At 29.4% G+C, this 18605-nt stretch overlaps 1 protein-coding gene across 1 annotated transcript in view; it reads left to right on the top strand.

Annotated features, from left to right (window-relative positions):
• The window catches only part of LOC119678642, a 32094-nt gene that overhangs the window by 9811 nt on the left and 3678 nt on the right, over positions 1–18605 (top strand). Inside the window, exon 2 of the mRNA XM_038090592.1 lies at positions 16374–16561. Coding sequence (XP_037946520.1) covers positions 16374–16561 — 188 coding nt within the window. The remainder of the gene's footprint in view (positions 1–16373; positions 16562–18605) is intronic.

The following is an 18605-nucleotide window of genomic DNA, read 5'->3' as shown; positions in this document are numbered from 1 at the left end:
ACAGTGTAAACACTTTAATTTAAATGTGCAATAATTACTAATTATAGTACAACAATTAATTCAATTAAATACTGCATTCTTAATTCGTTAAAACTTCATTACGTATACAATATATTTAAAATGTATAATTTAAAAAACATATAAAACAGTATTGTTTCTGAAAAGTATATATATGATTTTCTTGAAAATTGGAGGTATGAAAACTAAGGGGAATTGAACGGTTAAACACAGAAGGAGCGAATCCTCATCAACCTACGAAATATTTATGAAGAATTGGTCTCAGTTCTGTTTTTGTTATATTGCACTTGATGTGATTAATAATAATAATAATAAAAGAATATCTATTAAATCTTGTTTCAAGTTTTTTAACAACGGTGATCCACAGTTAATAGCTGTGCTTAGGGTGGACGGTGAAGGTGTCGGCCCAGGGTGAATAAAAAAAGGGTCACCAGTTCTAAACCAAAAACTAGTTTTGCATTCAGTCTTACCACCTTCAATCGTACTAAAGGTATAAACCGTACCATGTTTAGCAGTTTTTTTCTCGATTCAAGAAATTTTTTACTGTTAATCTCTTTTGGGCAGACAGTGTTAGTTGTCTATTAAGAGAGTTTTTACTTTTTATCTCTTTTAGGCACATAGTTCACAGATTGCAAACTACTAAGTTGTGAGATAGTTTAGATCATATTAAGGCGCTTGTTGTTTGCCATAGAAATCGATACAATGTCGTCTTAGCCTAAAAGGATTTAGAAGTAAATATTTTTCAAAGACCATTGATAGAAGGTATTGGGTCATTACCGATATAACTTAATATTTAACCAACAATAGAAATGATTTCATATATTTCATATCTTTTTTATCCCAGCTCGTGTCTTCTTCATACGAAGCTTCAAAATAGATACGAGGACGTCATATTAATCTCACTGAAGACGCTGGTAGTAGTCAAACCAGCACTGTACATAGCAATTCAATACAAGTAGTTTGCCAAAACAAAACTCTAAAATCTGAAAGTGAACTTAATTACAAATCAAGCAATTAATTTCAGAGGATGCATAAATTTTTCTAAATTATGTTTGAGAAAAGTATTTACAGGTCCATAAATAACAATATTTCAAGCACTTAAGCCAATGTTAATTATCGCTACGAAGTTTGTAACTAGTTAAAGGCAGTTGAAAATGGAAAAAAAATATCTAAATAAAATAAGAAATTATGTGAATTTTACAAGTATATAAATTTTTAGTTAAAAATTATATATATTTTAATAATCAGAAAAGAAAACAACATTTGATGTACAACATTTTTGGTCGTAAAAATCTATAAGGCAGAAGACTAATGAATCTTGAAAAAATATGTATTTTACTTTTTACATACTTATTATCTTACATTATTAAATAATAATTACTAACTTTGTTATTAGTTATTATTTAAAATTAACTCTTCTAGTTCTCAAATAATGATTTTAAATTATTTTTTGAAATTCTCTTTTAAATTTGCCGTGAAGCCGCCTATCAATAAATACAAAAAAAAAACAAAATGACTAATTAACTTAGGTATGTTAGGCTGTAGCTTAAATTTATTTATTGTCGATAATAATAACATTTAAACTATTATTTACAATTAGTTTTGCTTTCTATAAATTATAGCAGTTGGAAATTTTATTATTAAAAACACGAAGAAAATTGATAAGGTTAATCACACATCTTATGCATGTTAACAGCGAAACAAATGTATCTTAAACTTAAAAATTAGTTGTAAATTTTCTTTATAATTAAAGAAAATCTTTTATTTATATGGTATAATGATTTATAAAGTTTTATATCATGTCTGTCCTGCTTTATGGTGCAGAAGATTCGGCAATTACCAACAGTGATGAGAAGGCGTTAGGAATATACGACAGAAAAATTCTTAGAAAAGATCTATGATCACTTACGCGTTGGCAACGAGCATTGAATTGGATGAATTGTTGAGCTGATTGATGATTTATACATCGCCATTGACATAGTTAAACATAAACTAAGCAGTTTCGTTGGCTTGGTTATGTCGTATGAATGGAAGAAAGTGCTTCACCCGAAGGGATGTTTGATTCAGTGGAAACCACGTAAGACGACCTTTACATTTTAGGTGTAAGAACCAGGTGACTGAAATATGAAGGCACTCGGTACTACTAATTGGCGACAGTAAGCAACTGTTCGAATTGGCTGGCGAGGGCTGTTGGACGCGGTTAAGGGGACGACTCATGTCTGTAATAGCGAACTAATAGTTATAAAATTAAGTGTTTTATACAAAAAGTTGTAAATTTTTACATTTTTTTATAAAAATTATAAATTGCTTATATCATAATAAGAAAAAAAGAAAAGAAAAATACTTTTATATAGAAAACTTGACCGTTATCTGAACTTACAAACACATTTTCAACTACATTATAAACAGAACTAATATCTACAGCCGTCGTTAATTAATAAAACCATAAAATTGTAAACATTTAAGCTGGCAATAAATATCAAATTCCAAAGTAAAATAGTTGTAAATACAAAAAAAAAAAAGAAAAAAATACCAGCTAGCAGCGATGAATGATCGTTGGAGTTTAGCTAACCCAAAAGCATGACGCAGCATGGTCAAGACCAAGCGTTGCCAAAAGTTATCAAAAACAAACTCAATCAAGGTCAATTAACTGTTCCCATATTAAGCTCGACTCTTCTCAAAGTGATTTTTTTTTTTTTTGCACGACTCATTCGATCAATTAACTTTTTTCTTCTATCCACATGTACTCTCGGCTTTGGAGCTGAAAACAAAACAAAAAAAAAAGTATGTATCGTGTTACCAGATCCGAATCTGTATCTGCCGGGTTCACGGCAATATCTAAGAAATGATATGCCGTCATTTGTTGTAGGCGTGTGCGCATGTTGAACTTTTTCTAAAATATATGTTTTTAATGTAGTTTTTATTAAACTGATTTCCTTATATAAGTTTTTTTTATTAATTATTTACTCTTTATTTTTTATTTATTTCCTATAAAAATAATTTTTTTTTTATTTTTATTATTATTATTATTTTTTATTATTATGTACGTGTATCTTCAGTGCGCTTAGGTGGTAATATAATTGATATTAAAGTCATGCACGCGATCAGTTACTATTTTGTCATACAAAATTTATATACAAAAAGTTTCTTTGTATTTTCCCTAATTAATATTAAATAATTTATTATTATAAAGCCCCTTCAAAAAACGATGGAGAAAGTGCTTTACCAGATAAGATATTATCAACTGCACATGTTCATATTATCTATCCCCTGCTTGCAAATTTGTTTGTTGACAAAGTTATTCAAAAAATTTTAAGTCACCAGTTTTTTTTAATTTTAATGATATATAATCATAAAATTACAAAAAAAAAATTTAATAATGTTTTTGTATATATCTATATAAATGTTCAAATAACAAATGTTTTTTATATATCTTTTTATCTTTTATTTGTAAATTTCATTTTTAACAGTTTATGTTAAAAAAAAAATTATTTCAAATAGGAGGACTTGAAAGAAACCCCTCTTTAAAACAAAATTTTTGTTTTTTATATTCTACTAGCTGACCCGGCGAACTTCGTGTCACTCACTCGTTTCTAATGATCAAGCAAGAGCAGTGTGAACTCGATCTCTTTCTTGGCTTTCTTGCCTCTGCTCACTCGTTTCTAATGATCGAGCAAGAGCAGTGTGAACTCGATCTCTTTCTTGCCTAGTTTTTCTCTGCTAACTTGTTTCTGAAGCTCGCTCTTCTCTTCTCCTTTTTGCTTGATTTGTAGTTCGACCAATGGCACTTTGCTTTGGTGGCATAATTGTGGTATTAAATAAAACGTATTTACCTTTGATAATAATTCGACTGTCAAACGAGAGGATTGCTAGACTGTTTTAAATGATATTGGAAATTATATTACAGAATACACTTTTACCAAAATATTACTAATTAAATGAACCTAGAACCCCAACTCTGATTTTAATAAAAATTTGCAAAAACCTTAACGGCCATATACCTAATATATAATCCAATTTCGGTGATTGGATGTATAGTTTTTGAATCCATCGAGTACAGACAGATAACATTCATTTATATATATATAGATTTAATTAATAGAATATGTTGGTAGGTTAATTTGGTCCTATTTATTCGTAAATGAAAAAAAAAAACTCTACTTCTAGTCCTCAGATATAAGCAAAGACGATATTCAGACATTCTCATCTTCGGAATGAAAAAAATTTTGTGTATACGTTTTTAACAGCTATGCCTGAATTCCAAAAGTCGCAAGAATTTTATTATCAAAGATCTTTGGTTAAATTCTACTTCTAATTCTCTTCTAGACAAAAACTCTATTTAATCCTGTTTACCTTTTCGGAATCATAAAAAGATTTTTTAATACAAATTTGGCAACTGTTTTTTAATAAAAAAATTGAAAAAAATTTTCAGATCTTATATTAGTCAATTGAAATGCAAAAGACTCTTTTATCTTTATTATATGTTACTAATCATATTTTTGTAAGGATTACTCAATGTTTTTAAGGTTTACAAATTTAATAATTCTATTATTTGTTAGAAAGTAACTTACTTGCAATTGGTTGGTTGGTTGGATATACCGGCGATCGCTAAGAGATCCACTAAGGCCTATTGGCTCATTGTGTTACAATATATAGTGGAAACACAAGGTTTAAAACCACATAGAACTTTTGGCGAAGCTTAGATTGTTGTTTGAGGGGTCTTCTAATTAATCTCTAAAGAATCTCAGGAAAGGGGGCTTCTAAAGTGTTGAGTCGCTGCCATGCATAAGCTGAGTAAACTCAGAGTAAATGAGAGGCACTTTCATGATTTTCCCCACAGCCGCGACAGATATGATTGAAACGAAGGTTCAATCTTCTAGCGTGGTTCCCTAGTTTGCAGTGTCTTGTCAGTAAATCTATCATAAGACTGGTATCTCTATGGGGTATTTCAATGAGAGTATTGGATTTCCTTTTAGTGGAAAGTGGCCAGATGCCTGCATATCATTGTCTTCCCATCTTTTCTTGCAATTAACACATATTATTTAATGTAGACCAATGCAATTGGTAATATCATAATTAGTTAAAACTGTGTGTATACAAAAATTCTTATGGCTTTTAAGTGGAAATTAAAACATATGTTTTAAAAACCTAAGGAATTTGTACGCTTATTATAACATTTAAAAGGAAATCGTACGCAATCAACCTGTCATTTGTTTTGTATGCTGGTTGAAATCCACTTCGTGACTGATTTTTTAACTGTATCCATTTTTATCCATAATTATGATTTTAATTGTTATAGTAGGAATTCAAATCCAGTCTCTGGCAACATAATTTTTTTCTGTTTTTTTTCAAACTATATAGATAATCCATTCCATTAACTGATCTTAATAGCAAGTGCAATAACTTTAGTTCATTACTGCTTTTTCGAAACGTATACGTTATCTATTTTCATGAACTGATCTTGATAAGTTTAGTTCATTGTAAATAAGTAATTCATTTAAATTAACTTATATTGGTTTTAATTGTTATAAATCTAACTCATAAAACTGTTTATCATATGCTTATCATATTAACTAACTAATCACTATTTTAATTGTTGTACAATAAGTTCATATCTACTGCCTGGCAACATAGTTTATTAATTATTTTTCAAACTATATGGGTTATCCATTTCTATTAACCGATCTTAATTCTAATTCCACTAAGTGATCAAGATTTCAATTATTTAAATCTAGCTTATAAGCTATAAACCTTCATATCTTAAGCATGTTCATTAACTGATTATGATTTAAAATGCCATTTAGTAATAAAAAATAAACATCTTTTGATATTACATACGGGTCGTTAGATCTTTGGTCTCAGTTAGAATGCTTATCTAATAAATAACACCAGATAGTGACCATTTCTATAGAAACTTTGTTAATTACACACTTTAATATGGCAAAGGCATTGAAAAAATCGAACTTATTTATTTAAAACAGCATCTTAGACTCGTCTTTTATTAAGAGTAGCAACTATTTTTAATTCGAAACTTCGAAATACATTTTAAAACTGGAATAAATTAACTTTAATTCTTTGTATTATGTCAATTTAATTACTTTTTCTTGAAATATCATTTCATTTTAAGTTTCTTAAGATTTTGTATCAGAAATTTATAGAGAAGATCAATTAAGTTCTTCGGAATTCAAATAAATTTTATATAGAATATCTTGTGGTGCCTATAACGAATTTTGTTCATACTAATAATTGATTAAATTAACCTTTTCGACACTTAGGGTGAAAAGACTGACCGATGAAAGTAAATTTTCAATTATTAAGAATTTTTTATGATTCTGGAAAAATGATGTCTCAACTGACTTTAGTACACTCACAAAATGCAAATCGGTTTCAGTACAACGCGCTGAACGGATCTCATTGGTAATGAGAGATGAAATTCAATTTTACACGCTGTTTTTCGAACTATTATGAAAAATTGCATTGAATGTGAATAAATAAAATCGAAAATCGAAAACCTTTGAAATAAAATCGGTCAAGCAAATGCAAAGATACTTTGAAAAACTATAAATAATAAAGTTAAACACAAATAAAAAACAAAAATTTCAAGTGAAAGTATTTTTTTGGCCAACATACAAAAATACACAAAAATTCAAGTTTTGACTTATCATTATTATGTTAAAATACTTAAATGAAAAAATTGTTAAAAATCCAATAAATAAAAAAAACACATATAAAACAACCAACGAAAATTGTTTGGTCATAAAAATTTCAAAGCAACCAAAAAACATTAAAATAAATAATTTATACAATATTTTTGTAGTTTTGCAACAATTCGTGATTCTTTTGCCACCTTAATTTAGTTATTGAATTAATTTAAATAAATTAAAATAATGAAAAAAAAAATCCATATTGCATATATAATATTGTATATGTATATATACTCGTATATATAGTTAATTTTATGTTAGTGTAGTTTTTCAATTTTTTTTTCTACCAATTTTAATTGTCGGTTACCATAAAAAACTTCAATACTTTTCCGTTAAAATTTTTATGCTCAAGTGATTTGGTGAAGCCAACCCAGAGGCCAGAAATACATTGGAGAACAAAAAGACTATGAAAATAGACTTTTAGAAATTTTTATTATAAATAAATTTGTTAAAACTTTTTTAACTTCATTTAAAATATATATATATATTATATATATATTAAATAGCAGGGCTGTCCAGACCAGACGCGATTGCGGGCCAATACAAATTACTGTACAGATTGGAGGCCCCAAGAAATAAATACATACGTTTATAGTTATTATTATAAATACATAATAACATTATAAATACGGTTATAATGTCAAATCTAGTTTAATTAATTTATCAATTTAAATTCATTTATTTTGGTATGCCACAAAAATAAAATAATGTGGTTTTACCAGTACAGAACATTTGTGTAATTCTAGTAGATTAAAAAAGAAGTCACGGGTCGCACATACATTAACCGTCGGCTGCATATGGCCCGCGGGCTGTTTTTTTGAACAGCCCTGTTATATACCATATAGTATATACTATAAAACAACTATAGTTGTTTTGTATCTTAGTAGTTACAAGTGCTAGTCCGCCTTGTAGAAAAGACGCCGTTCACTTAGGCTTTGGAAGAAAGCCGAATATATTGCAATATCTGATACCATTGTTTTATCTGAAAATATTGTAATATCTGACAATGTTGTTATATCTTACAATAGACAATTTAACGGTACCTTTTTTACTTTCGTTATGACCACTAAAAAGTTTTGTATTTACCGAAGTTTGTGAAATTTTTCTAAATCTTTTGTAGTAACTTTCAGCTTCTTTATTAAGAAATTTGCTAAATGCAAATTTTTCAAGACAATAAAATCTTTCACATCTTTTAGCAAAATAATAAAATCGGATATTTCAAATACCTTCAGATTCAATTAAAAATAAATCAATTATAAATCAATCATTTTAATTATAAACTAATTAATAAACTAAGCACATAATAAAATCTGACAACTTCCTTATAGATATTATTATTTTTTATTAAAAAACACAAAAACTATATTGTTAGGTTTTGATATAATATAAGAAATTATATTATACCAATTAATAAATTTAAATAATTTTGTATTATTAAATTAACAAAATTCAAATAATGACAGTCCATCCATCGTGCGATAAATGCTAAGTGCTAACGTTTATAATTTCATGGCTTAAGTCACCACTCAACACAATTTTTCCATTTTTTTTTTAAAGTAATTTCTTTAATTTCCTTTCTAATTTTTAAATAAAAATTAATTAAGAAATAAATTTTATTGAAATGTCTGTAATTGTTTAAATTAGTATAAGAACTATAATAATTGTTTTACTCGTGACTTAATTTTGATGGTTACTTTTGATGTTATTTTAATACTTACATCCTTCACAATATAGTAATACCAATAGACCATATCCTCATAGTAACCATGATAAGTTATTCATATGCTTAATCAAGAATAATAATAAATTTGGGCCAAAAAAACTATATCACAGAGTTTAAACGATGCCAATAGACATAGAATAGAATTATTCTACGCCTGATTCAGATTCTCTAAAAAGGATATTTTTAACGAAATAAAATTCATCCAATTATATTCGAATATAGTCTCTTACTCTTATAATACATCGCTGCAAAGTCATAATATCATTCATGAATTAATATCTAAAAAATGACCAGCACTTGGAGCTAACTCTTAACCATTCTGAATTTTCATTCTCTGCAATCATTTACTCAATTCTATTCCTGTTTTTTATTCAATCGATTGAACTCTTTCTTGACGTATCGTCAGCACATGATTTTCTGAATTATTCTTATTCCTCTCTAATAATTTTCTCAATTTCAATCTTCCGCTTTTTTGTTTGTTTAGTCTCTTTCTAGAGCTATGTTCTGCGCACAATCTTAAAGCGGTAGTGGTTTATCAACCTTAAAAAATGCTTTAAAAATGCTTTAATGAATATTAAATCAATAGGGAGATTCATGGTCTCGAGTAACGACCTCAGTAATCGAGTAACGTTAATTCTGTGAAGTAGAAAACATAAAATTTAACATAGAAAACATAGAAATGACTGTTTTTAATTAAGGATCATCTACATAATTATATACTCGAAACGTATATTATTGTTGTTACTTCCCACTTCTACTATATTACTGGTTTACCGTGCCCGCTATGCGAGATCGTGAATAACCCAAATATAATATTAAATTCTATACTAATAATACCACAATCATTAGATCCAAATAGCCCCATGAGTGTTACACTAGAATATTTCCTAATAGATAAATCACACGTCATCACATCGCATCTAATTAAGACCCCTGCATTGAAATTAAATAGAATAGATGCAATATTAATCAAGATTAATATTCTGTACTTCTTTTAAATCGTTTATAATTATACTCATAGATACTATACTTAGATCATTATAAACTAAGGTTATATAGTTTGGTTTTATTCAAAATTTTATAAATGTTATATAAATATTATAAATATTATATATTATATAAATAATCTTTATGAATATATGACGAGAACCTTTTTTCTTGTATATTAAGTATTATTTTTGTACTTGCTCACCCTCTGAAAGCAAATACCCTGTTAATTTTCTTTGCTACTTTGCTTCTTTCTTTTCTTTACGATTGTCTAAAACTGTTATGTATATATGATTGTATAGCTAACTGTATTGGCTGGGGAATGGACTATATATAATAGTGATTAGGATTATTCTTATCGCATAGCTTAAATACATAATTATAATCTTACTGGATGGTCTTGTTTTTGTTATTCTTAGATATAATTTCGATCATCATTAGGCGGTATAACTTCATTTCCACAGACAGCTAAAATACTTAAAACATCTATCAAAGAAAATTTAATTAAAAAGTACAAAAATACCTTATGTAGTTTTGTAGCTAATTTCCGGTCAAATTTTAGCGCTTACTTGATATTTTCAAATAGATTTCAAAATAAGTATTAAAAGGCAAATAAATTATGATGTTGACAATGACCTTCGTAGCATCCAAAAAATTAAATATGCCGCTTACTGCTTGACATATCCATGACGCGTTTTTTTTTTTTTTAAATATTCGCCACATATTTTAACTATATGATTAACATCATTAAAATCACTATACATCTTAGCTCTCATTTAACTGAAAAATTAAAAATATTTTATTCTTCTTCATTTTTATAAGTCAGGAAAGTAGTTTGTATCTTCTTTTGACAGTCATTTCCTTATATTTGTTGTTTTTTTTTTCGTTTTTATTTTTTGGGTATTCCTAACTTTTATTTTGAGAAAATACATTTCTTAGAATAATCAGATAATTAAGAAAACCATAAAAAATACTTCATTTGAACTTTAATTATGAGTCACCTTGAGTAATAGGAGTTATTCCCAGCCAATTCTTTGAAAATTTATTTTGACTTCCAAATTTTTAAAAACAAAAAATGTAAATTATTATTTTTATCATTTTAATTAGCATTAAATATTTTTAGATATGAAATACCTCTTCCTGTGTGGTCCAGCACCTTATACCATCATTAATTATGTAGATTTTACATAGTGCAACCAAAAATTATTTAGTATATTAGGATTAAAACAACCAATTTTATTTATTAAAATATGTGATGATATATTTTTATTCATTTGTTATTATAAAAGATATTAAAACTCTTATAAAAGTAAAAGAGGATATTAAAGGGATCTACGATAAGATCAGTATTTCGTCATCATTTTTCTATACATTTTATATATTATTCAAATATAGGTGTTCAGGTCCATCATACCTTATAAAATGTTCAATTACTGATCACAAAACCCTATATGGGTTCAATATTTATGAAACTTGTGTATTAATAATTTTTTCGTCATCAAAATTAATAAATAATATCCGATTATAACAAAGCATTGATATTATACCAATATCCATTTGCTTAATTTATATGAAGTGAGATTGATTGGCTATTTATATATTATCTGAAATATATTAGGATATCATCTTAGGATAACATCAAAAGTTTTTCCCCGATATTTTGCAAGTATCCCTTATGAGATTAGAGTTTGATTGGTTGTGTTCACATAAATTGATTTAAGTTTTATTCTCCAAGTTGAACTCTAAAGAAAAATCTACTTACTTTGATCAAAGTTAGGCAATTTATGGATAAACTTTTATTCGATTCTTGTGTGAGATTGGATTGGTAGCAGTAATTTTAAATAGATTTACGTGTCGTTCGTTAGTTGTAATTGTCAAGTTGAATCCAAAAAAGGATTGTGCTTTATTTTATTAAATTGATGCTTTTTTTTGGACTTCTCAAGTACGGCTTTGGGTCAGTTGATTAAGGTGCGCTGACTCTGAGCTTCAAATTTGGCAGAGCAAATTTACCAAGACCACTGATGATGGATATTTGGCAATACTCGCTGTATAGCTGTATGGTTAGGCAAAAATTCAATTAATTAAAATAATATAAAATGAATTTTTGTTGTTGTAATTCACTACTGTTCGAAAAAAAACACTTTAAATTTTTTTTTTTTAATTTCAAAAATAAAAAATATAAAACTACAGAACATTCACTTTTCCTACAATAGTTCAATTAATAACAAATACACAAAACAAATGTAAATAAAATTATTTTAAAAAATTAATAAAAACTTTAAAAATAAATCCATGAAATCGAAATAAAAATGAAAAAGGTAACGCGTTTATTTAATTATAAAAATAAGAAATCAAAAAATGCGAAATATAATCCGTTCGGTGGAAATGTTGGCACCTCGCATGACGCAACAGCAACCGCTGCTGCAACTCACAATGACAAATCGTTAGCAGCCATTCACAATTACGGCAAAACAAAATCAAAAACATCCGCAACACCACCATCACCAACAGCAACAACAACAACAACAACACCGATACCAACAATGAAAAGTAAACTGAAAAAACCCAAAAAGTTGCAACAATTGCAGTTGCAATCAACAAAACTGACACAGTCGCCGGATGTCAACATTAATTATGCATCGCTTAACCGCATGCGCAGCAGCGATAGTACCATTAGCAGCACCGCACGCGATTCAAAGCGACGCAAACGGCAACGTAAATGCTACAAACTACAGCGCTTTTTACGTTTCAATTGTTGTTGGTGCAAGACACAACGTGGCACCTACAACACCCAACGCTATTACGATAAATACTGCCCACAGCAGCAGCAGCAGCAACAAAAGTCAACAATGCAATCACGCAAGCGTAGGTGCTTCGGTTGCTGCAACTTCAATTGGCGTTGCCGTTGGCGCTGGCGTTGGCGTAACTTATTATGCTGTCGCAAGCGCAGCAGCTATCAGTATGACAGTGACGACGATGACGACATCGATGGGAAATTCGCTGCTTACATATTTGAAATGAAACAAAAGGAAGCCGCAGAAGCCGCAGCAGCTTCAGCAGCAACATCGACAACTGCACTCACAACTGCAGCCACACAACCGCAAAGTACGCAAATGAGTATAAATAACAGAACTGCTTTGTGTAATGTTAAAATATTTAGAAAATCTAAACAAAATCACACAAAAAGTGTTGTAAACAATTTAGCGCTCGAGTCGCAAACACCCATTAATTCAGCGGCTTGTGTCTCCTTTCCTTTCACATGTACGCCCAACTCTTACCGGCGTCGTCGTAGTCAAACTAAAGTAAATATCAAATGCCGTGCGTGGACTTGGGATGATAGTTTACGTTCAAATTCAGATCGTTTTCTTGAAACGCTGGAAGAGTACGAAAACGCACCCACAGCTGGTGACAGTAGAACTGATAAGAACACCATTCGTACTCGCAAACCACCATTGCAAAACACTAGTGTTGTTGCAAATGGAGGTAGGATTTTAATTGTGCACACAATGTTATATAAAGCAATTCACTCGTATATATTATTTATTATTTCAATATTATATATTTAAAATAATTTATATAATTAAAGATTAACATTTGTTAACAACATTTAATAAAATAAGATGAAGAAACTACAGATATTCTATAAATAGCGAAAAGATAATCACCAGATATCTTTCCGCTTCTCATAATTGATGTTAATCTGCCCTTTTAATATCATATTCCACTCATAGTCTATGTTGAAGGTATTTGAGTTAGTACAATTGAGCATTTTTACTCTTTATTAACTCGAGGTAACTTCAAAACCCCTTTTTACGCCTTGACTGTATTAATGTTTATCACTTCATCAGACTAAGCAATAATTGACCTTAGATCTGCATACCTCCCCGAGAAGCCTGTAACCATTCTGAGATTCGATAACGCGGCGTTGGTAAGTCTGTCAGTTTTCGCAAATAATATTGAGGGCTCTATCCTTTATGTATTTTTTGATCGGATCAATCTTAAGGTCCCTGAGGATGTCATTCGTCCTATTGTACCATGGTACCGTGAAAAGTTTTCTCAGAGCCTGGTTTTGTGCAATTTCTAGCTGACGAATAGTAGTAGTAATTCTGCATAAAAATAATCATTGATCCTATCTCCATCATCATCTAGAAACCATTGTTTCTTAAATCATATCCGTAAGTGAGCAGTATTTTCGTAACTAGTTCCTTCTATGTTATAAGCCAAAGTTAGGCTATCAAAAAGGAAATTCATAATAGCGTCTTTTTCGTTTAAGTTGCCACTAATTCTACAATAAGTGCTAAGAAGAATCCACATTTTCTCTCCAGGGGTTTCTCTCCAGGCCAATTTCTAAAATACTTGCAATTAGACGAGCTGTGTTGATATCGTACCTACTAATAAAAATTCTCATGAGCTGATCTTATTTTACAAAGACCTGCTTGATCGTGATGTTATACATGTTGTGAATCAGTTTCATATATCATATTTGGATTAGATCTGCAGTTTTAGATAGAAACTAGAATTGTTAAGTTACCATTGATTTAGTTTTCCGATAATTTTAAATATTATTTGAAACTCAGTTCTTGATGCCACTATAAAAAAAAAACAACATCTACGATTATGTTTGAACTAAGTTTGATTTTCTTTAAAATAATTTTATTTAATGTCATTTTGCTTTCATTTTGTAATATTTTGTATTAAAATCTTCAAAAGAGTGGAACACAGAAACAATTAGTAATTGACCTCTAAATACCATCTCAATATCTTAAAAATATACGGAAATCGTCAACAGAAGGCTAATATTTGATATCCACTCAATTATCAACTAAAAAGAACCATCAACCAGATAAACCGTAAATCCAATCCAAACCAAAAGTGAGTTTTAAATATTGTCTACATATGGTACGAAATAAAGTTACTGATTAACACCCACTTCAATAAAAACCTGTAGTTACCGTCATCATCATTAATAAATGCCATATTTTAATCACATCATATCATCCTTGATGTGCTAGTCGTCTTTTAATTAAATTATTAAATAATATAATGAATATTGAATTAATAAGCAAGTTATTTAAGTTCCTACGTGGTACATATGGACAACTACTTTAACACAGGCAGAAAAAAAGCGAGAGACGAATGGATCAATAACTGACAAAGGGACAAGAATTATGTACATTCGATGATATATATACCAAAACTTTGCTGTAAGATTGAGAGAACTTCAGAATAGTCATTGCTGCTTGACCCGGGTACTATCTATCGGAAACTATATATTCGCGTTAACTAGATAGCAGAAATGAGTGTAAGAAACTGAGTATTAACGAAACTCTCTTTTTATATTTCTTTCCGATTATTTTATTATTATGTTGAGGCTAAGAGTCAGTTTACTTGAGCACTTCTACTCTCTATTAACTGCGAGGTTTCTGCACAACCTCTCTCTACGCTTTGACTGGAATATGGCTTATCATTTCATCAGACTAAGCTATAATTGACTTCTGATTTGCATACCTATCCGAGGAGCCTATAGCCATTCTGAGATTCGATAACGCGGTGTTGACAAGCCTATCAGTTTTTGTAATTAATTTCAGAGCTCTATCCTTTATATATTTTTTAATCGGATCAATCTTGAGGTCCCTGGGATGGCTTTTAGCGTTCAAATTTCTAAATTTTGTGTCTAATATGAGGTATTTTATGTCCTGCGTATCTTTTTTAAGAGTATTTAAAAACTCAGCTAAGATCTCTACTCATCTATCTGTTCTTTATGTAAGTTTGGCCTACGAATCTTTCTTTCTTATTTCTATATTTTTATGCTAACAATAATCACAGCTCGGTAATACTTTAATATTTGTGATAATTTCATTGGCGAAAAGCTATAAAACACTTATAAATGTTTTCTTTAGTTATATTTAAATTATTCGAAAGTACATCCAATTATGAACTAAAATGACTGCTATATACTTATTTACTACTGTCGTTCTCTCCTAGTGGAGCATAGAGCCTCAACTATTCCTCTAATTTTTTTTTGTTGCCTACTTCTCTCGTAACATGATTCCAAGAGTACTTAGCGTCTTTAAGCTTCTGGTCCACGGTTGTTCGTCATGTCTTAGCGGGGGCTCCAGGTTGGCGGTTGCCTTGTGGATTGCAACATAGGGCTTGTTTTGTTATTTGACATATAATATATGAAAAAAATATTTTTTATTTGATTCCCAAGCATAATATGAGACGAAGATTAATTTTTAAAATATTTTCTACAAAAAATGCAATTAAACTTAATGGAATAAACTGAGATTCAAGCCATACTTTTTTAGTTGAAAGATGCAGAAGAGTAATTTCTATACCAAAAATCTAAATTTCATTAATAAATTCCAATAGAAAAGTGTATATAATGGCACAATATTATATACATTTTTAGGCAAACTTTATTTTTATTAATTGTAAAAATATTTCATTGCAAGAAAGAAAAACGTGCATTTAACATAAAAGATATTTACAACCTCTGTTTAGCATTCAGTGATTTTCAGATATTCATCCACGATATCGAATTACTTGCAAGCAAGACGAGAAATGTACGGTGAATGTAATTGAAAACCACTCGACTTTGCAATCACGCCGAATAAAACAGAACTGCAGAGAAGCGATTAAATGAAGAAGAAACTTATCATATCGTATTTAATGCTTCACAGAAAATTCACAAAAGTTTAAATAAAATATTATTTTATTAAATAAAACAAAAAAAGAAAAATAGAGAAGAAAACAACAAATAACCAAAGCAAATAAATCTCAAGTACAAAAAAGCGAAAAACAGACACGTTTCTGTCAAATCATAAATTAAAAACCATAGCAGCTTCATTGTTTATGCAAATATGTTTCATAATTATTTTTTCTCACTTTTAAATAATAAATATTTTAACATGTTCATTTGTTTTTTTGTTTTATTGCAGAAGAAGCCAAGGCTGCAGCTGAAGAGCTAAGCCGCTCGCCGGTGCTAGGCCAACGCAATGACCCTGCCTCAAGTCCCATACAATCACGCGGTTCTGCTGGCAGTGACAACTGGCCAACACAATCTGATGAGGATATCGATCGTTTGGTAGCCATGCACCAAAATCGCAGCAGCTTAAGTTCACTCGGTGTAAGTACACAATTCTAGAGACTATCACTATTATATATAGTCCCTATATATAACTTTAGTTTTTTTATTATTTATTATCTTATTTCAAATATGCAATTCGAGTGATTTTTTGCCAAAATCCATCCAGTTTGTAAAAACATTACCTGTATATAAATATTGTGAGTACATGTACTTTAATTCATCATTGCAAGCTTATCATAAGATTGTTTTATGGTGCTTGTTAGCTCAGAATAGACTATTATGATGATCATAGGGATCCACAGAGCCCCGCTAACCCATTTTACTGTCATATGAAACTCACAAAAAAAAAAGATTAGGTTAGATTAAGTTGGTTTATTGACTTTGTATACTGAAACCCACTTAAGTTCAAATAATGACCCCCGTTGTGATATTACGGTTTAGAGTTGTTCGCAGACCAGAAGAACCACTAAAATATACGCAAAGATCAGCGTACGAACAACGATAAAAGGCATGACTCAAACATTTAAGTAAAAGTAAACCAACCTGATAAATCTGTGAACATGGCCTAGTTCCTAATTTTAAAGGTTGACAACTTTGGTGGGTAAGGTGGGTAAGGTGGATAAGAAAGTGAGCCCTCAAGATTTTAAATATTCTTATTGATCAAAGATATAAAAGATATAAAAAAAAGCGAAACTTCTATTCCTCCTCGTTTTCAAGACCAAAACCACTTTAAGAATCATTATAGAGTAGATCAACTCTATGTTATAAGAGGCTTCTTATACTATAAAATTTTAAATCTTAAAAATAAAATTTTCAAAGAGACATCTTAAAAATGACTAAGATCCTTTAGAGAGGATCTCTAAATGTACGTTGCGTATTCATTAAAAAAAGATTATAACCAACATACTATCAAAAATCGCTTTAAAAACATACATTGTCCGTGAAGCAAATATAAGAACGTTCAAATTAATTCTCCGAAAGTCATCTGGCTTATTATGTACCTCATGCATTAAATTGTTGATTTCTTGAAGTTTTTACTTTTCACAGATATTAAAAAAAGATCAGAAAAATATAATCTAAAAATATTTATTTGTAAAATTATAAATTGCTGTCTAAATTCTATTGAAACTTGATTTATAGATTATAAAGTTAGATTGTGATTCTCATTTAATATAAAGTCACAAAGAAGATTTTAGATTTACTTCTGAAAATTTTATATAGCAGTTATGATAACCATGCTCCAAGTACTTTTTCCGCAGATATAGGATAAGCCTATCTCGAGAACTTAAATAAACTGTACGATTTCTACATAATTTGATATTTAATTTAATGACGACTCAAAATAATTTTTCAACCCATAGTAAATAGGTGGAAAAATTAGCCAACAATACTAGAACCAGTCTTAAAAGATCCAAATATCTTAAACTCAACTTACCTGCAATTGAACTAATGAATTACAAGAGTTCCGTCTAATTGGTCTTTGAAACTTTGATAAGGGTTCAACATGATTTACCAACCAAAAGAAAAACAGTTGAATATGAGCGAAAAATATGGTACTTTAATCAGCTTTACAACCTTAAGTGAATTAAAATTTTTATAAATGATGTCTTAACTCAACTTATCTACTAATTTACAAGATTAACATTGATGTCTTACATGAGTTCCTACTAATCAAAATTTTATCCAAATAGTTAGGTAGAAAATTTGCTAACGATGCTGTGATCAACCATTCAGTCTTTAAAGGTACTAAACTTTCCTCAATAAAGATTCAAAACTAATAATAGATTGGTATAAAATTTTTAGAATGGCCTTAATTTTATTTACATTAATGGAAGAATAACATCTGCGAATAACATAACTGCCGCCTAAACCAAATTGTAACCTTTGTTAAAAAGTCCAATATGGTCTTCTAATGGACTTGAAGATCATTTAACTGCAATGGATTGGAAATTTGCGAATTATATTGCAATATAACATATATCCATAAATAGGTTTCATGTTTTCTGGTCGATATCCTTAACTTATCTCACCTATAGGCAAGTTTTGTTATGGGCTTAGCAGCTGAGTAAAGTACATTAGCTCT

This window comes from Teleopsis dalmanni, chromosome 2 (assembly GCF_002237135.1).
Source record: "Teleopsis dalmanni isolate 2A chromosome 2, ASM223713v2, whole genome shotgun sequence".
In the NCBI taxonomy this organism is placed as follows: Eukaryota; Metazoa; Arthropoda; class Insecta; order Diptera; family Diopsidae; genus Teleopsis; species Teleopsis dalmanni.
Note: the sequence above shows the minus strand (reverse complement) of the source record. Positions and strands in the feature narration are given on the sequence as shown.